Consider the following 24,439-nt stretch of genomic DNA (forward strand, 5'->3'; position numbering starts at 1 on the left):
GAGGCCTCTCAGCAGAGCCAAACCTCAGTACTGGCAGAAACCCACGGGCTGACAAGCGTGATCGACACCTCTGCAAAGCCAATACAATGGAAACGAACAGCAGCCATGACAGTTGGTGCAGTTTGAAATTTACCTGCAGCTTTACTCAAAACAACCCTGACAGCTTCAAACCACACGTCTTTCACTTTAACATTCGACTATCTGCAGAAAATGATGGTAAATTTATCTTTTTTTTTTTCTTTCTTTCTTTTAAACCAGAATGTTTCAGATCCGTAAACAGCTTCCCTGACCACAGACAAACTCGCCGTTAGCCCTGCAGCCTCGGGGCATCGTATCCCAAATAAACACAGACAAGTGCACACAAAGACACACACACACTTGCGCCACATGTGGAGCACACCTGCATAGTTAACCCCCATCACAACCCTCCCTGGTTGCTCACTCCTGTCCAATGGGGCTGGGGAGATAAATGAGCTCATGTCAGACACACACACTGACAGGGATAATGATGAATTACATATATATTAGCGCACAGCCTGAGGACACACTCCTCACACACATTTTATATTGTACAGCCACACACACATTTTGTACACGGGCCCCACACGGATCCTAATTTTCTTGCACCTAAATAGCAAACATGACACTGAAAGAGTCTGAGTCAGCTAAATTCTTAATGCACGCACACACACACACACACACACACACACACACACACACACACACACACACACACACACACACACACACACACACACACACACACACACACTTGATGACAGGTATTTCCACTTGAGGAGAGGCACAATGCTGAGCTGTGAGCCCGGTGTCAGTCACTTCCCGTCTGAGGGGGTCAGAGGTTAAACACTCCTAAGCCCTACCATAGAAATAAAGATATAGTGAGACAGGGCAGAGAAATCACTCGCTGTAACTGAACCGTTTTCCTCTCATTATCCCTGTGACTTTTACCCTCTGCTCCCACTGAGCTACACATGTTCCATTAACAGAAACTGCAAGTCATTCAACTTCATTCACTTAAAAAAATGGGACAACCACAAATATTTTCAGTTCAGGAAGACAAATCCAAAAGCAGACACAATGGCTAAATGCACTTGAGCTAAAACAGTAGGTCAAATAATCGACGAGTCAAATGCCAGAAATATATTCTTCAATACTAAGAAAAAGGCCTGTTATTTGCTGGTTCCAGGTTCTTTTATGCAAGGGTTTTCTTCTTCTGTCTGTTTTACATCAATGTAAATTGAGTATCTTAGGATTTTGGACTGTACAAAACGATAGATCTGAAGTCATCCCCATTGGCTTTTAGAACTTGTGAAAGGCCTATTGCACTATATGTTGACGTCATAAATAAAGAGGAAAAAAAACACAAATGAAAATAATTATTAACAGCAAATTATCTTTCACAGGTGTGGAAACCAACTACAGAATTTTTGCTTTTCTCTGAGTTATTGGCTTCCTGCTCACATGTATTTTAAATATAGACCCATATCACAGTCTTTCAGACAAACTTCAGATGCAGGCCTCATCTACGAACAAAGCCAAGTCACCATCTGATATTAGAGGAAGGAAGAAGTAATAATAATAAGGAGTGAGATCTGGGGTTGAATTGCCCCGGTTTTACTTTCCACGTGTCGGTGTGGCCCAAAATAGATCTGGAAACCAATTCTGTTTTCCAGTTTACACCTTCATGATAAATATTTAGATCTGTGCCACATGTGAACAAGAGGAATAAGGTCAGACACAGTATATGGTTTCTGTGTATAAACCACATCTGTCAATTTTGACTGATTCTCTGCAGGACAAGATCTTGGATCTTTAGTGTCATAACTCACAACAACTGACACCTGTATGTTCATGTGGCCTGAAATATGCGTTCAACCTGGTGTTAATGATAGGATCATATAAAAACTGGGTCCCTGTTGTGTTTTTTTTTTTTTTTTGTCGCATGCACACACGTGTGGAGGCACAACTCCAATGATAGACAGGTGGCGGTAATGTGCCAAGATACTTAGCAACGCAGCAGCAAAGGCAGAGAAGAAGACAACCGTCGCAAGTAAACATGGATGTAAAGATGCTGGTTTCAAACTTTTATGAAAAATCAGCTTTGTAAACGTTTTATGAGGAAGGAAATACAGTACATTCAACACGTTCGTTACACCTCAATGACACACAGAATGAGTTGCGGCTGAATTTATACATAACTTTTGTTTGTTTACAAAAAAACCTCCACAGGGCATCTTTCAGGGTCTTCATTGGAATAGAAGGGTGCAGTTGTAATAGATAGCACGACAGTGTGCAGGGTTTTCTGTTTTTACGGTCACTGAGTCTATAGAATACTCTTGAGACGGGATACTTTACATTAAGTCTTGCTTTCTGTTGTTGCTCTGCTTTGGTCTCAAAAACCTTTCCAAGCTGTCTGCATAAATTTCATGTGTGAGTGGATGTCACACATGAAACCTGCAGTCACCCAAAAGTTCACCCAGTGTCCCAGCTTTACTGACAGAGTGTGTTGTCTGATATCTTCATGCACTGCATTCCTTAGTCATCACGCATCAACACATTAGGTAAACTAGGCATCAACACTACAGGAGATATTGTCCATTTGTCGAAGCATCGCAAAAGCGCTTGTGATACCCAACTGTGTCTTTGCTGACAGGTCACTGTTGGCTGACTTGACGACTCTCCGGACTAGTTTTCAGCGTGGATTCAGAGTTGGGACCTTGGATGAATGAGCCAACATGCACAAAGAATACCGGCCCAGGTGTGTGACCGATGCTTGCATCACCTCAGCAGTCAGTCAGCAGGGCCTCCTTGCTAATCCTCCACCATCACTCAACTGGATCTCAGCTCTAATCTTGCCAGGCCAAAGCTCAGCAGAGGGGCGCTCCCGGCTTTAAACTGAGAACCTGACAGTTAATCTCGGCCACAACAACCCAGGGTAACCCTACACCCTCCACAGGGAGCAGCCACAATACCCCTGGGGCACATCGATGAGAGAAAGACCTCCCAAATGTCCGAGACACTTCACACCTTGAGAGACACGGATGGATGATACAGTGGCTCATTTTTTTGATTCGGATGCTCACAGCTGTTACAAACACAGATATTCTTGTCCACTCTTGTCCCTGTACAAGCTTCTCCTGCGCTATCAAAGAAGCCTTTCACTCAGCAAATTTCTCTTCACTAGCAGAGTTGGTGGATCCAACTCACACCCTCACTATTAAAGCAAACTTTTCAAGGTTGCTTGCCTGAATATGAGCACCCATTCAGCTCTAACTGGCAGGATGCAGCCTGCATTACTTTTAAAGAGGTGAACTGGCCTGTTTCCAGCTGTTTAAAGGCATACAATAAGCGGCCCTGTCAGCTGGACCCGTTATGGGTGATAAGTGTGTGGTCCCAGACACAATGACCGGCAATCAGATACATGCAGAGAAAACACGCTATATTCATGTTAAGGTCAGGTATATAGAACAGGAAATGTGTGCTTTGCTGTGTCATGAATTGTATGGCACTATATGAATGACATATTATAGTAGACCAACTTCATTCTAAGGCACTAAGTGTATTTTGTTTATACTGTCTGCATTTCTGCCACATGAACTGCGCAGCAAGAAAAAAATCAGAAAGAAACCTGAAAAAAAAAAAAAAAAAAAAGCTCCTGGAAAAAAAAAAAAAAAAAGGCTGGCAATAATAAAGTACAACCAAGGCAAAACTACCAGTATGGTCCTCTAGGTTATCATGATTACGTGATGTTAGCTTTGGCTGTAGTTATGAGGAAAGGCTTTTGTTTCTTATAAATCTCCACAGTCAAACGTACAAATAACTGTGAAGATCATGGTAGTTTGTCAGTTGAGCTCGCTCACGGCAGAAATCAACAGCACCAGCACCACCACCACACACAAACACGTATGACGAGGACAACTGCCGTCGACCCGGCTGTAACTGTAGCCAGAATCTAAAGGTGTTCAGGCCAGTTGCCAGTTGTAAGTGCGTGTGCGTGTGCGTGTACGTGTGTGTGTGTTACATACATTTATAGGTAATTTTGCCTTTATTTGGTAATATGAGAGTGCAGAGGAATAGAAAACACAGGGAGAGGAGGGGGTGATGGATACCAAGGCACCATGTGGTTATGTCATGTTACGCTATTGTACAAAATAATCTTGCAACATAACGTAAAGTAAAGGTTTGATTGATATTATTTCACTAGGAAGATATTAATGCTTGAATTGGTCATTGACAGAGGCCAGCAAAACCAAATTCAGGCCAGTGCAATATTTTAAACAAGGCAGACAACACATACATATGCACTGCATGCACACACAAAAAGAGGGAGAAACCTGACTTACCACTTCGGTGGGTCGGAAGTATTTGGGGTCCACCTTCACATGTACCACCCCTGTCTCCTGACAGCGGCCGACCTCCTTCTCATCCTTTCCCTCCCACCTGGAAACAGACAAATCTTAACAGGAGGGAACATTTTCCCACAGCGGCTCAAAGATTCAGCTGACCGTTGCACTGTCTCCCTGATTATTTCTTGCGCAGTTTGTTTCTTTAACGTCTCGTGCAGACAAAACATGTCACACGCCTTTTTTCTCAATTCAACGCAACAGGCATTGCGAACAGTCACACACACCCTCACCAACATGTCTGTGTCTTCCAGGACACAAGAGGGAGGTGAATGAGAGGTGAGCTAGAGGAGGGGGACTGAGATGCAGCACTGATTGAGTGACAGAAGCTTTCCCATGACTTTACAAAACATATATTCCCTATTTGACATTGCAAATGCAAAATAACATGAGGGAAAAAGTACAATCTCAGTTCTCTTGGCTGCAACAGTGATGGATTTTACAAATCAGCATTTGAATTTCTGTTTATTTCCATGGCTTAGTAATACCAAACAGTGCTTCCCCTAATACATTTCCTTTTGTCATTACAGTCCAACAGCACCAAAGAACAGATAAGAAAATGATGAAACGTGAGGTTGTGGCTGTCATTTAATTTATATATAGAGAAATTTAACATGTCAAAGCGGAACAAAGTTGAAATTTAGGACTTGGTCTGATGAGTAATTTGGATTTCTGAGGTGTTTTTGCACCTCACTGCTATGGAGTAAAACCCTCAATATTAACATGTTTTTAGGCTCTGCTAAAGTATGAGGAGTATGTCTACATGTTTAAATGGGCTTATCTGCAAAATTTTGTTTTAGTAGACTGATTTGAACTAATCCTAAATAAGAGACACATTTATTACAGTGCTCTTAAGAAGGCGAAACAAGATGCTCATTTGTATTAAACTTTTCCATGCTGTGACCTGTTGAATGCGAAGACATTCAATTCAGACTTGCGCTACACTGGCGGTGTTACAGAAATGTACTACATGACCTAGTAAGACTGCTGTCATGACTTTTACAGAGAAGTGACTCAAGGACTCATTCGCACATGAGACCAAAATAGAAAACTGATGGAACATTCATGGAAATGCATACCTGAAAGGGCCTTGTGTGTGTGTGTGTGTGTGTGTCTTTGCACTCACACAACAGTCTTCCCCACATGTTTGAAGGCCTTCTCTACAAACTCCCTCACACTGTGCACCTCGCCTGTCGCTATGACGAAATCCTCTGGCTCCTGCTGTTGCAGCATCAGCCACATCGCCTGAAAGAGACACACAGACACAGACAGAGAGGTGAAACCGCTGAGAGGCCATAAAGACAGTTTGACGCTTCAGACTGGACACTGCCCAACTCAATCCTGATATACAGGAAGTGAACCTGTGACCTCTGAGCGGGGCATTCGCCCGTACCTCTGTCCTGACGTCACCGCAAGGGCTCATGGGACGCATAGTGTGGGAAAGGAGGACGGAGCACTCCCACAGGCCCAATATGCTGCTGGCACACACAGATTCGCACATGTGGCCATGAATGCACATGAACATATGCACGCAAACAGATTTGTAGAAAACTGACACGGCCCAACAGTTTAAAACAAGATGAAAAGTTAATAGCCAAAATAAGGAGACGATAAAGTTCTAGAAATAAAACTACAACATCTTCCACCATCCCCACTTGTGTTCGATATTTCTAACTACACAGCGTAGGCAGCATTATTATTAGCCTATATACCCCAGTGAAAGCTGATAGCCCGGGTCCCTTAATGGACTCGGCACTATATTAAACAGCCAGCGAGGGCGTCTGTGCGTGGTCCCATAATATTTATGGTGAACCAGAGCCAGCAGGTCAGAGCTGATGACCCCTGGCACGTCCAGCCTGATTAGAAGAGGCTTGCCAGGAACACAAAGAGAGAGGGAGACAGACAGAGACAGACAGCTTTTGTTTGTCTGCCTGTCTGTCTAACGCCTGCACAGTGAGGAAGACAGAGACACAATGTCCAAGGAGTACTTTCATTTTCTGGCCTTTACAGTGTACAAGTGTGCGATTGGGTTGGGTATATTTGAGATTTTGGCCATCCTGACCGTGCTAATTGATTTTAGCTCTTATAGTATCTATTCCTGGGTCAGATTCTTAATATACTACTTTAGTAAAATAAATAAATAAACAAACAAATAAATATGTATGCTGGAATAACAAACCACCTTTATATTCAGCAGGTTTGAGTTGCCATAAACAGTCATAAATGGCAAGATATTGTGCGACTCTTCAGTGTTTGCCCTTAAATAACCGGTCCACATAAATAATCATGCAAAAACAACCTCAAGTCGAAAACTCGCTGGTTTCTCATCGATTCTTCTAAGTTGAGTCTCTTGATGAAAACATAACACTTCCTGTCAATGGTTCACAATTAAAGCTTTTCACAGACCCGTCATCCAATGTTTAAAAAACCGTCGGGAGAAACTGTAAAAGAAGCAGCACCTAGAGTGACCTGATTAGCTGCAGAGCTAAAATGTGACAGGTGCTTACAGAGGTTCGGGTGAACATCTAACAGGCACCTTTACCTTTTTCTGTTGTATGGAAAAACACTTGCAGAAATGAAATTGTAGCCACAATGCTGGGCAGTAGCTGTGTTCCCCCATATTGTAAACACTATACATGTACACTGCCAGGCAGCTGTGGCTGACCCTAGTGGTATCGCATGTGTTATCCCACACACGTGCCCAGCCACACACAGTTTAAAAACTGCGAGTTCTCTACAGCAGAGCAGAGCTGTAATCCAGACAGGACAGCAGGAAGGTGGAGAGTTGGCTTCCTCTCTCTCTACTCAGGTGACTTAAAGACTTTGCCTGTCGCGCTCTCTGAGGAGCACATCAGCCCAGTTTATTTGCTCTACTTGGATTTGTACTGAATGGAGTGCGTGTGTGTGTGTGTGTGTGTGTGTGTGTGTGTGTGTGTGTGTGCTGTGTGTGTGTCCTGTGTGTGTTCCAGCCAGCCACATCAGTATGTTTTATGTGGTAAAGTTGGACAAAGCAGAGGCTGGCTCTCTCACTCTGCAAATTTAGCAACTCCTATGTTCCCTCTGCAATAGTAGTCATAGGTGCGTCTCCTGCAGACACACATGTACTCACACAGGGAAAAAAGGAAAAAAGAAAAAAGCCTAAAAACCTAGATTCCCAGCAGCAGCTCATAGAAGCTTCAAAGTTCATTACACCCCAGAAAACATAAGCACATGATGGAAAAACCCTGTTGATGATTCTTTGATTCTGTAACGGGCTTGTCCACTCTAGAGCATAGATGTGCTCAGTAAGTTTCATAGCATTCTGCCCATTAGATTTAGATATTTCATTTGCATGAGCAGAATTTTTTGCTATATGGTGGTGCTAGAGGAAATGTCAGGGTGTCACCCGAGTATGAAGGTAAATAATACGCGAGCCCCGTATCCACAGCAAGTTTAATGTAAATCTGGCAATTTGTTTTTGAGACACTTTATCATGAACCACGGCGTTGGTCCAGGGGTAAATTTCGTCTAGACAGTCTGACCGGACAGAGGGTCAGAAGGTCAAGAAAATCATCGGAAGTTATCTTCTGGGGACCATGGCAACAAATTCATTTCACGGCAACGATATCTTGCTCTGGACAAAAGTGTCGGTGAGAAAGACCGATGGATCAAGCAACTGATATTTTGTTCTGCTGAAAAAAAAAAGAAACTAATCAACCAATCTCTCATCAAAAAGGTATGCTGTCATATATGTACCAACTGCCTTCTCAAACACACACACACACACACACTAGCAGTGATGGAATGCTCCTCCTCGGGGAGGTGAGGCCGTCCTATCTCAGGATCGTTCAGGGTCACCTGACCGCTCGAGGCTGATGGCTCCCCTGAGCCTGACCTCTGACCTCTCACCCTCTGGCCCCTGATGAACAAACCAGATTCTCACACTGCTAACACAAGCCCATGTCGGCACCTCCGTGTGTGACTGACAGTGGAACGAACCAATGGAAGCATGTTCATTTTTCCACAACCAAAGCTCCACCAGAATCTGTGTTTCCAATTGCTTCCACATTTTGTCCTTGGTAAATTGACAGGAAAAGTGGATTATCTTACAAAACCACATTTGTCTAATAAATCCATTCAAACTTAAAAAAAGAAACAAGAGCTAATGCCATTAAAAATCGAAAGTGCACGCTTTCCAAATAAACACCTAAAGGGATTTTTCTTTATTATTTCTATATTTTAGATTATGTATTTATTGTAAGAGAGCATGGTGCAAAGTGCTCCACGGGATACTGATGGACAGTGATAAAAACACATTAAGCAAAGAGCAAAACAACTGCGATTTGGGTATTTGATTCATTTTCTAAGCAAAATGCCAAACATTATTTGACATTTTGACTTTTAAAATGTAGAGATTTTCTGCTATTCTCTATTATATATAATTATAAATTGAATATGTCTGGGTTTTAGACGGCTGGCCAGACAAGATGAGCAATTTAAAGACGTCCCTTCGGACTCTGAGAAACTGTGATAGACATTTTTTTTTGAAGGTATTTTTTGGCCATTTTCTAAATTAAACACTGAATACACAAGATGATTTCCCGATAATATAAATGATCATTAGTCGCAGCCCACATATTACACAACTATGTGTAAAAATAAATAAAGATATTGCAATTCAAAAACAATTTAGACACTTTAGATCTGGCCTGAGGATTTATTCAGAAGTGAATTCATGTTCTGCCGCTTCAAAATGATTCATCTCATCAACACTGACACGGACACTGTAATACTGTTTTGATCATCTGACTGGCTGATTATTTAAACTTGTAATGACCACACTGATGAATGTGTGGCCCGTAGTAAACTGGATGGCTGTGATGATGGGATTTGGGAAGGCAGCTTGGCTTCTCTTGCAGCTAGAGAAAATGTTTACAGCAGGAGCTGAGTGATATGGCCTCTGCTGATTTTTAACCGGGAAATGTAATAAATGATATGATGTGTATATTCTACTTATTGTAGTGGGGACGACGCTCAATGAAATAACAGGAGACTGTGGTTTATTCTTCTCAGCCTGCTCAGCGATAACAGTTAAGGGCAGAGCACTGGCTCCACGTTTAAGTACTCCGTCTTTTTCTTTGGCTCCTTTACATCATCCCCCTCCCTCCGTTCCTCTTCCTCCTTTATTTACCTTTTCCCCCCTTTCCCCTTCTGTCTTTTTCTCTTCTTCCAACGCCACCCCTCCCTCCCTCAGTCTCTCTTAGGACTGCGCTGCTTCATTAGCTACATTTTAAACAGCTCAGAGGTCCACCCCTTCACACTGAACCCGCACCTTCCTGTTCACACGGCCACACTCTACCCCAGCTCAGAGACAGAAACCTACCGACCCCTGCAACCACCCCGAACCTCTTTACCTGAATTGTATTCTGACACACACAAGGGGAAACCATGGTGACCAAAGTTCAAATGCTGCGGTTTGTTCACAGACTGTAGGAAAACGCGGATGTATAGTGTCTGTGGCATCACGCATTTCTGATGAGAAATCTGCATTTTGGTTCTTGTGGCCATCTTTGTCAGTTTGACTACCAAGGCGAGAAAATTCAAACACGGTTATTTGGGATTTTTTTATGGGATAATTGGATTAACAGGATTTTTACATCAATATGATGAAATACTTTGGTGCGTCAGTTATTTAGTCCCTCAGAAATTGACCTTCCCTACCTGCTTATTTTATCCTTTATTTGTACCCATGCACCCTCGACTACATTTAGGTAGTCATTAAGCTAGATGACACAAATGTATTCTAACTTAGTTTTAAATTAGCTTTAGGCCTTTGAATGTCCATCTTTTAGTTTTAAATTGTAGAATATAATATAATTTTTCAGTTTGTTGGAGGTTTTTTTTTAAAATCTACAAAACGAACCAAACCAAGGGGATACCATTATAAAGTAACACCGCTTATTTCCAACATGGTCCCAAGATGTTAGAAGACAGCCATAAAACATGTAACATAAAATTAAACAGAACCAAACCAATACTACTTAAAAAGTTGAAGGAGTCAGATACGATAAAATATCCCAGTCCATCCCCAGCTGACAATGACAGGTTCAAACAGCTGCCATTTAAGGAAACCTGCTGCAACATAATTGCAAGTGTATAAAATGGGGAGCCGAAAAAATACAGGATTTTAACAGCAGTCACAAAATAAACGGTTAGTCCATTTATAATCATATAAAGCTGGAAAACGCAGCTATTCTTCACATTTGAAGAATCAGCAAATTTGCAGATGACTAATAAATTATCTAATGACAATTCAGCACTAGCTTATAGAGAACAGTGCGGTGGCTGCCACTACTTTCTTTTTTTTCCCCCTTAACGTGTATTATATTAAATCCTTTCCATATGCCCCTGTCAGATAGAGCACAGATAGAGCACGACCAAAGCTATCAGGCTGCGGGAAAATCCCTGGTACAAACCAAAGGCAGCCTGCTGACTCGGAATATTCCTGTACAGGTCACAAAGTGCACTCTCACCACTGCAAAAAATACGCTCTTTCAGGTCCTAACCTCTCGATCACTAATACTTACTAAATTGAATAAAAACCCGGTGTCACTTTATCAATCCCTGTAGATCAGCTTGTCCTAGACGCTATTACAGAACAGCATCTTCGAGGCCGGTAGGGAATAAGTGTCTTACAGCAAAGGGGATGTTTTGTGACATGTGTGTTAATTCAGAGTCCTCAGGCTGAAAACAGATCCAGATTCTCGGTTTCCTTGCTGTATAAAAAAGGCTAAAATGTCTAAGAAGTTTCTTAAAGAAAAATAATAAACCATACTCCAAACCACAGCTTAAGTGATGACTTATCTAGACATCTCTCCGCTGTAGCCAGCTCTCCCCCTCTGCGTCTCACCTCCCTCCCCGTGTCCCGGCCTTTTTACGGCCCCACGGTACTCTGTCACTGGCTGCTTGACTACAGCTGACATGTGGAATGGCTCTCAGTAAACACTTAATGGAGCTGCTATTACGGCCGCAGAAAGCCATCAGCCCCAATCAGGGCCTGCTAATGCCATTAACCCCAGGGTTTCACACACAACTCTTGAGCACACACAGGCATCCACATGTGGGCAGATACACAAAACCTACACACACACACACACACACTTTCTGCGTCACCGACACATGCAAACATATGTCAAAGCCGCTTTTACATGAAACCGCAAATGCACTTATATGCAGGGATTCATTCAAATTCCTTCACAAATAAAAGCAGAGCTTTAAGTTAAACATGGTAAGTTTCAAACAAACTACACTCAGTAAAGCGCAAACAGATTGGCTGCATTTAATTTCTAATCAGTCAAAGCCAACCGAGTCTGTCTGTATCACTGCGTCTTTGCCAACAGAAAGTGCATTCCTCTAGATTTTACATCAAGGCCTGATGGAAGTGCAGAGAGTTTTAGAGGAGTTGCAGCCTCCCATCTTGCCCAGTGCGGAGCTCGACCAGAGCTGGCTTTTCCAGATCATTTGTAGCTTAAGAGGTCCTCAGCTCTGTTCCACAACATGCTTGCGCAGCTGCCAGACAAGAATGTTAAAGCCTGAAAAATAAGACGAAAAGTGTTCTTATTTTGGCGCGGGCCAGAGGGAAAGGCTTGAATCGGAGCAGACGCAGCTCTGACCTGCCTGCCCCGCCTCATGCCACTGATAATGAAATTAATGACTTGCGCTCACGGCTGTGATACAAGACACTCACGTGGATGCACACAGGCACAGGCATTAACGAGTACAGCACTATGCGACGTCACGAGACAACGCGGTCTCGCTCACGTACGTCACAGGCTGGTGTTATCAGCTGGTCGTTTTCAGACCCACATCCATCAAGGCCACTACTTCCCGGATACGCTGGCAATCATCTGCAGCCATCTTGTACTGAGATTAGGCAAATAGTATTGAAATTACGACTCCAGAGTGGCCAAGCCCCCAGGTCTGATACCGGACGACAGATAACCTCTTACTTCTGTAGATGTTTACATATGGCTATATTTAACTTAACATATTAATCTTATTTCTAATTATATATGCCTATTTTTGCATCACAACAACTCAGAGAATGAAAAGGACCACGGGGAACTTCCTCTACGTTCTCCTACACAGATCTCAATCGCGACCTCCATTTCAGTTTTTAAAACTTGGCCAATGGTTGAATGCGAATCTTATCCTCATACGACTACGAACAACTACTCTGTACTTGGTATGTTACTGCTTTTTGTATACTTTTGTATTCTACTTCCAGAGCGCAGCGTACGGCATAAGGAAAGCCGTCATGAAAGGGTGCCGCGGTGGATAAGACCTTGTCTATACTAAGGAGCCTATACTTGAAAATTTGGAATATTGTTGTTATTCCATCGACACTAAACCGACCGTTTTCACATCTGAAAACGTATCTTTTCAATAAACGAGCAGTAGTCGTACAGGCAGAGTGGATTATGCAAAATATGGTCTCCCAAAATGATGACACACTGTAGGCCAGAAATCCAAGAAATCTTAAAAAAAAAAAAAAATCATATTCTTCACCAATAGTATAATTGTCATCACTCGTTTCGAAAGTCAATACAGTCGATCACACAGTGCAGGTGCCATCATTAATATGTATGTATATTTACAGTACGGTGCGACGCAGCTTTGTGTCGTAATTACTGTAGTTTCTCCAATTAACAAAAATACGACAAACTGCTCAGTGCATCACCACAAAATGAAGAACTTTGAACCCAAAATGGCCCAAGATTCTTAATGCGTTGCAGGTGTGAGGTACAGTTTAAACTGTTGCAATGAACGCGTCTCCAGGAAGCAACAGAGTGGAGCCGTCTCTCGGTTTCATTTGCGTCTTTCACTGTCATCCACGTTTTCTGGCAATAAGTTGATCGCCGTCAGCCCTGTTTCTTGACTTTGTGGCATCGTGTCTTTAAGGGACGTAAGTGTTGCACCTCCACATTGATTTTAAAACGCAAAGACAAAGAGACAAACCTCTATTTATTTCTTGAGAACATACAACTGTGCTGCGCGTTTGCAGGATACTGGCCTTTGGATTTGGATACTTTTGTTGAAATATTTGTTTGTGTTTTAAACGAACTTGTGCTCTTAGAGAGTAGAATCTGGATGAACACTGTCTATGTCACATAGACAGTTTACACTCACAGCCATTGGGCAAGTGGGTATGTTTGTCACCTGAGTGAGCAGAGACTGTATGAAGTTACATATAGAAAGAGTGACTGACAACACGTTGTGTGTGCGTGTGTGTGTGTGTGTGTCTCTCTCTCTCTCTGTGTGTGTGTTAAACAGCATTCCATAACAGTGAAGGATAATCCCAAACACCGGATTAGAGGAGAAGAAACATGTTTGACAGCTTCCTCGGTACTCAAAGGATCCTTTTGTTCTTGTAGTGTCCATGCTGTGATACACGTAACATGCGTCTTTCATACACACATACCGCAACTCCACGTAACCCCACCAGAGCTCTGACAGGTTGCTTATCACTCTCTCAATATGCAAAGTGTCATCTCATAAACCGGGTGATTTGAGTCCTCCCTGCCTCTCTAAACAGCGTATCACAGTACAATTCCACAGTGCAGCCAACACGGCGCTGACACACAAACCTTACTGGTACAAATATTTTGAAACAGTAGAGTGGGTGGTACAGGGAGAAGCGACAGTTTAACACAAGCCTGAAGGGTATTTCTCCTTTTCTGTCGCTTTTTATTACAGCAGAGGATTGAACCCCAGTGTTTTTTGAGTTGGCATCTTACTTGGTCAGCTTGTTAGGCCTGTTTTTTCATTATTGAATCAGATATATCCTGATCTAAGTCAGGAAACTTTTCAAATTTTGGACTATATGTTCTTATGTCAATGTTCTGTAGTTTACAGTGATAGACTGAGCGGTTTGTCAGATTTTGTCAGTTGGAAAAACTAGAATCCTACTGTTTTAACGTCCACAGAATATGGGATTCATAGATTTTATAACAAATTAAGCCACAAAACACAGCAAATTAAAGATTTACTGTGTATAATTCATAATTAAAGAAAAAAACTGTGATGAATTACAAATACAATATTTCAAAATACTGTTACCAAGTAATATTTTTCTTGTCTAAATCAACAAATGTACAAATCAATAAAATACAAGCTTGTAATATTTTTTGTAGCTTTAATATACTTTGATAATTGAGGAACACGTATTGGTGCTTAAATATTGCCTGCTACATCATGTACGGTGTATTATTGTAAAAACTTGACTGTATAAATATTGGGGCTAAACTTCACATTCATCACTGTTTGTGTATATATATATATATATATATATATACACACACACACATACTCTCACACACACACACACTCACACACACACACACACACACACACACACACACACACACACACACACATACACACTAGCTAATATTAAAGCTAATTACACAGAATGACACAAACGATATATAGAGTTAATGCCCTTAAAATAACAACGCAGCATGTGCCTTACGTCCTTTGATACAAATTTTGATTCAAGACTATTTTATGCAATTATGTTGCATGAAACAGTATTTTCTTTGACATCAGTTTGCACACTGGTCTCTGGTGATCGCCCATGACAACATAACAACACAAAGAATGTGTGTCTCAAATTGGGCCTGCAGAGACGTTCAGTCTGAGGCTCTGTGACTAAGTCCTGCCACCCATTATAAACCAGTACAGATAAACCAGCTGGTAAAAATAACTTTTAAACGAATCTCGGTTTAGCACAATGAAGGCGTACAGCCTTTCTACAGGCAGCCAGAGGGACCAGATATCAAGTTGGAAAGCAGATTAAAACCGCTGTAATGGAGACTGGTGGGCTAACATTCCACGAGTTCCTGAATAGAGAACTTTTCGACAAATGAGTTTTCCTTTCCAACATATTTTATGTGACTTTACTCTGTTATGTTTGACCACCATCTCTCTGCTCGTATAAGGACTGAGCTTTTTTATTTCTGTGTCTGCCTGCATCCCACAATCCCTGATGGTCTTGTAGTGAGTCAGTAAAAGGGCAGGGGTGGATTTGGCAGAACCACAAACCAGACAGGACCTAACCAGACCAAACCAGGGCAAACCAAACTAGGTTAAACCAGGACAGGCCAAACAAGGCTAACCATAGGCAGCTCAGGCCATATTTGTCCAAACAAGAATTTCCAACTCTTTTCTGTGTAAATGCAACTAAGAACCTCAATCATTCAATTTAGCTCTACACACACACACACACACACACACACACACACACACACACACACACACACACACACACACACACACACAGCCACATGCTAGTACGCACAGCTAACTTTCCCAGGCTCCACCTCAGGGAGCACACATCATCCAAATGGCTGCTATGGAGCTGTGATTTTTAGCAGAACAGCTTTTTCTTTTACTGAACCCCCTATTTTTAGAGATGGCTGAAATTATTAAACCCCCTCCCCTTCACCCAACCCCCACACGTACACGCTCACATACACACACCCCCCCCCCCCCCCCCCCGACCCTCCTTCCCTCTCCTCTCTCCTGTTGTGTTTTGACCAAAAAAGTCAGAGACTGCAGTGTTTTTCCTCGTCAGACACAGACTGTCTGAACGTCGAGTTGAAGACAGACAAGGCTATATTTACAGACTGACTTCACTCTGAGCACACATACGCACACAGAGACACACGCACACGCTGCTGTAGCATGGTCGGGATGACGCAGAGATGGCCGCACCTCAGCGTTGTCTGTTTCAGTCCGACTGGGTTCTGCTGGCCCGAGCCACACGGAAGTGGTCAGCCTCAGAGGATGCTCTTTCACAGACAAAAGCCTGTTACCCTGAGGAGGTCACGAAGTCTGGCAGATGAGGGAGATTACAGTCAATCATAGTGAGTCCGAAACACTTCATTCACACAGGGTGTCCTTCTGGTGGGACTTAAACTTGGACTGTGCCAAAGGGAAAGACAACTTAAAGGAATACACAAACATTTGAAGTGTTTTTACTCAGTAGACAAAAAAAACACTCCTGTCAATCTAACTTGGCGCAGGATTTACTTTACACTAACTAAGGCTCTTTGTTTCTTTTTTGTTTGTTAGTTTGTTTTTACAGATCATCTCTTAAAAAATACCTAAGACATCAATTTTCACTTTAAATTTATGTCTCCCTGCAAAGCTGTTATATTTTCATGTGGCAAAAAGGTGCTGACTGTCACAATTTACAGTAAACAAGGTCATTTTGTGACTAGAACGGCTCAGAAACCCTTAGTTGATGGAAAATGCTGAAAATAAATGTGAGCAAATGCAAACGAGCTGTTTATTATACCTGCTAAATGTGCCTAATCATTTCAAAACAAGAAAAGCTTGAAGGATTAGTTCAGCATTTTGGGAAATGGGTTTCTGTCCAACAGTTAGTTGAGAAGATCGACTCTTATTCCTGAGCGATAAGCATGGAGCTGGAGCTGGGAGGCCATTAGCTTAGCTTAGCATAAAGACTGGAAGCGGGGGGAAACTGGTAGCCCAGATCTCTCAAAGGCTCAAGAACACACCTACCACCACCTCTAACACTCACTAATGACCACTTTGTATCTCATTTGTTCAACCAGGACTGAAAAATGACAATCTGTGGTTTATAGAGAGGAGTTACATGCTGGATCAATTTCTTGTCCCACAACCAACGGGCGCAGTAACCTTCAAGTTTTGTTGACAGATGTGGCACCGTCACGCTGGTACAGAGACCTGTAGTGAAGCCTGCGCTCACAAATCAGATCTGGCCACACTGTAGCTGGAGAGACTGGACAGAAGTGCTGGGTGGACTGATAAAGTGCTGTTGTTAAACGTCCACTTCAGGACAAAGTTATTAGGTGGTACTTTAAATTCAATTACCACCCTTTGTAAGTTCTCATAATAAACACTAATTAATTCGTATATACTTATTGGGTATATACATTTATTTATTTTAAACAAAAATCCCATCATTGCACTGCCGAAGTCCAACCTGGGCAGAGGTCTCATCAGTCAGAACAACTTAAAACGCCTGCACACAGAGTCTGTAAGGGGATCACACACAATGAGCATTATCCTAAAAGGCAGGGAATTTGATTTTGTTGCAGCTAGGTGGAAAGTTTTTTTTTTTTTCATTTTGAAAACACATGTAAACCTGACAGGCTTGTCTAAGGGATTAGTAACATAAAGAGAAATGATGCACTTTTCGGAACGGCTGTCAGCAGAAGAAAATCTCTCTTCCTATGAACATTCAACCATAACAACTGTTCATTGTTTACAAAAAAAATAAGCAGAGCTTGCCAAACTGCTGCAGTCTTTGAACTCTTGATCTATAGCAGGCTTAAGTGATAATGAAACCGTGTTTTCTCTCTGACAAGACATTTAATATAACAACAGAATAAAAACCAATATTGACTTGGCTACTGGTTTTTGTGTCTTTATTAGCACGTGTAGCGGAGAGAATGAGAGCTGAGTGTGGTCCAAATGCTTTACTGCAATATATTGATATATTTGATAATAAATAGTCATTATGTCATTTCTGATCGGTAGGTGTAATGAAACAAAAGAAAGCCATAAAGGAAACCATAAATACATACCAGCAATCAAGCCTGCACCCATTCCTTTGATACTGTCAGCGTGTTTGTACATCTAAACATAGCTAGATGCATGGGGAAAGCCACAAGCACACACACACACACACACACGCACACACACACGCACACACTTGAACTTGATGGTGACCTCTGGCTGTATGAACAGTTATTCCTCAGTAAACAATCTTTCCATGTTTTCACCAGAGGGAGGGAAGGGGTCCCACAAAGACTGTCATTCACTATTTAAGACTAAAACACACGGCGAAAAACTAAATCGTCCATGTATGCGCGCGCACACACGCACACACACACACACACACACACACACACACACACACACACACACACACACACACACACACACACACACACACACACACACACGTTGGGCCCAGCTCCATATAATGTGTACAGAGCAGCTGATTCTTGGAGCTCAGGCAATAGCGTCATTTTTACACCGTGAGAACATGAGAAACACATTTCTCAAAGGAGCCCTCTCATTTGGTGTGGGTGTGTTACCATTTTTGGGGGAAACAGGGGCAGGAACACACACACACACACACACACACACACACACACACACACACACACACACCAAACACACACACCACACACACCACACACACACACACACACACACACACACACACACACACACACACACACACACACACACACACACACACACACACACACACACACACCAGTTAAGTGAAGTTAAATATAGCAGCTGCATGCTAATCTGTTGTAGCTGGGTTATGAATAGGCAGTGATGGGGGTAAAGAGGATGTGAAAGGTGTTTAAAATAGTTTCATCATATTTTCTGTTCTTTATTTAACGTACTGTAAACCAGTGTCACACATACACACATAGGGACACACAGGCATATGAACACACACATCCCCGGCTGTCAGAGAGAAGGGATCAATAGCAGAGGAACAAGTGATGCTGGGCCAGAAAAGCTTTTTATTTATTTTGCCCTCTATGAAGAGGCAGGAAGAAAAACAAACATCGGCAGGGGGAGGAGGAAGACGTGAACGTTGCGTGTCGACTAAAAGGCCCAACTGTCTGTTTACATTTACTTATATATCTTTCACCATAAACCAAACACCGCCGGCAGAATGTAATATCACAGCACTTACTTCCTAGAGAGGGAAATATCTGCAGAGATATGGAGCACGTGCACTGGTCGGGGGAAAAAAATTGGGGCATCCACTTAAAAATTCTATTTCTAATGGGTTGTTCAATCGATTATTCAATCGACAATTTCTTCAACATTAATTACAATTGTTGAAGTTGTTTATTATGAAAAAAGTCAAACATTTGCAGGTTCAACCTTCTGATATGTGAGGATTTGCTGCTCTTCTGTGTTATATCAATCTAAAGGGAAAATCTTTGGGTTTTGGGACTCCTGGTCAGACAAAAGACATTATCTTAAGATGTCATCTTGGTATTTTTTGACATATAATCGAACAGAATTAAAATAATTGCTAGTTGCTGCCCTAGTTTCTACCTACCTCATTATCATTACTGTTTGAGAAATATTTTTCAATAACTGCACTTGTAGCACAAAACTTATTTTTTGTATTGTATATGCCATTTATTTTGATCAGTAATTCCCCTTCAAATTATTAGTTGACTTTAAGTATTTCACTGTGTTTCACACGGAACAATAATAAATTCCTTCTGGTTCAATCTCCCTAAAGAAGTGAGGGGGAAACTGAAGTGTGTTCGGGCTTGTTTTTTTTGTCATTTTCCTCGACAGGAAGGATAGCATCGCCTCTCATTCCCCACTCAAGTCGTCCCAGAGAATGTGTGAAACTCACATACCAAGATACACAACGCAGGAAGCAATTTTTACGTATGTTTTGTTATCAGTGATAGCGAAATGCGATTGGCTACAACAGCAAGTCTGACAGGAGGAGACAGATACAGTTTGTGGGGGGGGGGGCTGTAATATTTTTAGTCTTTCCATGAAATCTGAAAACAGATAATGGCATGGGAAACTGGAATCAGACAGACCAGATCAACGGACGAGCGATGTTTACTTGTCTGTAGAACAAAAGGGAAGAAAGGGAAGAGTGAGGAGACAGACATTCAACGGAAGTCATCCCTATTCCTTCCTAGAAGGTTTAAGTGAGAAAGCAGAAGCAGAGAAGAGAGTGAGGGGGCGGCGAGTGAACTGTACGGGTGTCAGACAATCTCTGAATTGAATTTCCAGATTTTCTCAACAGGTTGAGCTTGAACTCTGACCAAGAGACACATGACCCCTGACCTCAAGGCTGAAACGAGGAGCAGCACTGTTAGAGCGAGACTCTGTTTACACGGTACACTGGCCTGAACGCAGATCATGCTCATAAATGCTCCGCTGCCTTTTGTCTGTCACTCAGAACAATGCCTGCTTTCCTCTTCACAGTTGTACAGTGTGTGTACACAGTACATGTGTTTATGTCTATGCTGGGCTCAGTCTCTGTGCTTAGAATAGATTTCCAGCCGCAGTGATCTCATACGAGATGCTATCAGCCTGTTTACCATTTCTCTGCTCCCCTGCGGCCACTCAGCCCTTACAAATTGGACAATCAAGAGCAGGTGTGTGTATGAAATATAAATGTGTGTGTGTGTGTGTGAATGCCTTCAACAGCCCAGTGAATTTTCATGGAACTGTATCCTCTTTCTCTCTCCCTCTTCCTCACTTTCCCCACTGCAGGTGGAAGAGTAACTCCTCCCTTGGTGCAAAGCAAGGTGCAGATAGACGCCCAGCCTGTAATCTTCAACAGCATTTTTTCACATATTTAAGAAAGATCTTAGTGTATTTTTGGAAGCGCAGGGGCCACGGGCCCCCCGTAGTCTGCCGTCGAAATGAGGGCCATGTTGGATTGATCAGGTAGCCTGGGAGGGACTGCAGATCAGCAGTGGAGAGTTATGACATGAAATCTGGGGAGATGACAGGGATGATAAGGGATGACATTCTGCACCAATGCCAAATTTGGACCAAATTTTGGTCCACTATTCCACCAAGTTACTGACCATTTAAAACTGCCCAACAGGGGATCTTTCACACTGACAATGGCAATAAAGCAGACAATGCAGTATCATTTCAATGAGACCAATGTTGCACTGGTACAGTTTGGGAGCTACCACAGAGGGCTCAAAAAAATAGAGGATATTGAGGCAAAAGGTTGGTCCTGGCTCTACTCCTCCGGCCGATCAAATACTGTTGTATACCTGGTAGAACACCTTGCAATGTCTACCGTGTAGCAGGTGGAGAGAGCTACTGCCGGTCGTAACTTTGTCGTAACTTCGGTCGTAGCATTGTACAATCCTGTCTAGCAGTATAAGTTTCTGTATGCATTCCATTTAGGTGAGCTAGTTCCAGGGAACCTGGCTTACTGGGACACTGGACCCACCGGCCATCGTTAATGCCGTTGCTTTTGCTGCTATGTCAAAATGTCTGCAGTGAAAAACGGTCTATCCCCTTCTCCCAGTAAGCCACTACAGTGTGACAGACCCTAAATTCAGCCCTCATTAATGCTACCATTAAAAGCTGTGTTTTTCCTATTGTGTCAAAAGGCCTATACATGGCAGTCATCTGAGGCAGACGGATGATGGCTCACAGCGGTTAGGTTCACTCTCACTTCACAGCAGGAAAGTCCAGGGTTCAGGCAGAAACAGGCCATTTTTGAAGGCAGTTTGCACGATTTACTCCTATGCGTGAAAGTTTCCTCCAGTTGCTGCGGTTTCTCAACAGCCTCAACCCAAAGCATGCAAACTCAACCAAACCAACGCCCACAGCTTAAAAATCAAAAGATCCTCGCTTTCTTTCAGTGTAGGACAGAGTCTGACGTGGTCGAGAGATGGAAGCAATACACTGTCCAGGTTAAGTCTGTTCCTTTTTCTTAGTAAATGGCTCAGAGATGCTTCATCTGAGCTTGGGCTCTCTAGGATTAAGTTCATATTGTACAATTCTGAAAACAGGCAAATTTTTGCCCAATGCCACAGTAAGTAGTGATTCCTCTTTGGAGTGAGGCGAGAAGTACGGGTGGTGACCTCGGAGAAGTGGGTAGCTTTAGTTGCCTAAAGTCAACCGTGTCTTATTCATAGTAGTCATACGTGGATATCGAAGGAATAAGTAATGCTAAGACGCTGGCATCGGAGGTTCAGGAATGTTGTCGATGAACGTAAATCTGCGGTTTAAAAAAAAAAAATCAGTGTTCTGTTTGACGAGTCGATGGACTTATCTTCATAAACTGCGACAACACTGATAAAGTACAGGGTGACAGACAAGAAGGGAGAGGGAGAGAGAGGTGCAGGTTGGCGAGATGGTCTGGGTCTCTGGGGATAGCTGGGAAACTGAACATTCATCATTTTCACAAAACATGAATCAGGCACAACATAATATTTTAAAAACAGATAAAATCCCCTTCCATCCTCCGTCCTCTTTATCTCTCTTCGGAGTTACTGTTGATTCATTAACGTTATCTGACCACTGCAGCAGGAGCAGAGGGAGCCATGAAACACACACAAACACAAACACACACACTCACCATTTCCTGAAACACATGGGCACACACTAAGTTTCCTGTGGGAATTTATTTTGAAATCAGCTATCTGCTCTCACCTGCTGCTACTGCCAGCCTCATACTCTGGCTCCCATCGCGTCACTGACACATCGCTCTCTAATGCAGAAGTCCCGGAGAGAGACTTACAGAGGCGAAATCGTGAAAGGTGGAAAAAAGGCAGCTGAATAAAGGGATAGACGATTGAGTGAAGGAGAGAAATAAACAGGTGGGGAGAAAGAGAGAGAAAAGACAAGGGGGGTTTGTGAATGTCAAGATGAGTGAGCCACACCTCGGGGGATCAGAAATGTCACCTACTGTGAACACCTGATAGGAGGAACTGATATCAAGTATAACCTTAACAAATGATGACTGAGTGTGAACACACACGTGTTGACTCGGGCAGGGATTTTGGTTTTAGTTTTAGTAACTGACATAATTTCAAAAATTTTATTTCCTGCAAGTTATATTTTATAATTTGAGATGATCTTTTGTTTCTCAATTATAATCACTGATGTGATATTAAAAGTAATTCTTTTTAAGGTGGTAATTTTTAACTGTAACGTCAGTGTTAACGGCTTTAACTTACAGTCACATATACCTCAGTCAGTAGATGCCTTCATAGTTGATAGAGTCACCTTCCCTACATATATTTAATCCGCACGGCGACTCCCCTGGCTGCTTAAAGCTCTCTTCTGAGCGGGCGATAGGAAAAGTGTGCCTACATATTGTTTCTACTTTTGCTACTAACTGCTGTGGCTGGAAAATCGACACTGATGCCAAACTGAATGAGGATATTAGTGTTAAGTTAAATTTCACGCCAGTCCTCAGACTGAGGAGCTTAATGTTGACTGACAAGCAGCAACCGTACACACATTAAACTGGAATCTTTTAGAAGGGAGTTCAGCTGGGTGACCTTTTGTCTAGATGAGCTGCAGTTTAATTGGATGACAGTCTAAGGGGTTTTTTGTTTTCATAGACTAGAACAGTCATTTAATTTTCCATTATGGTTTTTCATTTCATAACTTTCGTAGCATAACTGTCAGGTTGGTTCTTTCAGTAAGAGAAATCTTGCTGTTTTTTTCCCCCCAACTTTCTCTTCATATGTCACATTAGCATCATATTAATACTTCTCGTAAAGAAAGATGTACAGTTATGATTTTCAGTGACAAAAGGCATACATGCAGCAAAATGCGCACAAACACAGATAAGGCCGTGGCCCTCGGGCATCGCAGCACCATCAGGAGCACGGAGCTTAATAATAAACAAAACTCCACGACCTCACACAGTATCTCATCCATCCACGCACGCACGCACATGCTCACTTGTGTTATCAGCAGGCAGACCAGATCAGATGAGAGCGGCGTCCCTGTTGATACTGATCCGATAACATCAGGACATTAACACATAAATTCAGGGCCAAATGACAGTGAAAAGGACAAGTGATTACCAGTCAGTGTCATCAAAACATTCCACATGGTCGCTCTGCAGCCACACACGTAAAGCTTATACAGACACACACAGGCATATTCTCTCAGCCCATCAGAGGTGTGTGTTTTTGAAATGTTCCTGTAATGTGTCCAGTGTGTAAGATAAGACAGGAGTAGAGTAAACAGTAGAGTGTGTGTGTGTGTGTGTGTGTGTGTGTGTGTGTGTGTGTATTGAATGTAGTGCCTCCGCACGTTGAGCATAGGAAACAGATGCCTCACCCCTGGCTGAGAGAGAGAGAGAGAGAGAGAGAGAGAGAGAGAGAGAGAGAGAGAGAGAAATGAAGAGGGGGAGAGGGAGAGGTTGTGTTTGTATTGGAGCTTTTCAGGAGGGACTCTGCAGTCTTGTGGCTGTTGTT

General features: G+C 42.5%; 1 protein-coding gene across 3 annotated transcripts in view; it reads right to left on the reverse strand.

Annotated features, from left to right (window-relative positions):
- Window positions 1–24,439, reverse strand: part of gmds (GDP-mannose 4,6-dehydratase) — a 180,752-nt gene that overhangs the window by 34,303 nt on the left and 122,010 nt on the right. For 2 of the 3 annotated variants that reach the window (XM_040127795.1, XM_040127794.1), the window contains exons 8-9: window positions 5,551–5,669; window positions 4,365–4,461 (exon numbers count right to left, since the gene is read on the reverse strand). The exons of the other annotated variant lie outside the window; for it this stretch is intronic. In XM_040127795.1, the coding sequence (XP_039983729.1) occupies window positions 4,365–4,461; window positions 5,551–5,669 (216 nt within the window). The remainder of the gene's footprint in view (window positions 1–4,364; window positions 4,462–5,550; window positions 5,670–24,439) is intronic. 3 annotated transcript variants of the gene reach the window in all.

Source organism: Xiphias gladius, chromosome 6 (genome assembly GCF_016859285.1).
Source record: "Xiphias gladius isolate SHS-SW01 ecotype Sanya breed wild chromosome 6, ASM1685928v1, whole genome shotgun sequence".
NCBI lineage: Eukaryota > Metazoa > Chordata > Actinopteri > Istiophoriformes > Xiphiidae > Xiphias > Xiphias gladius.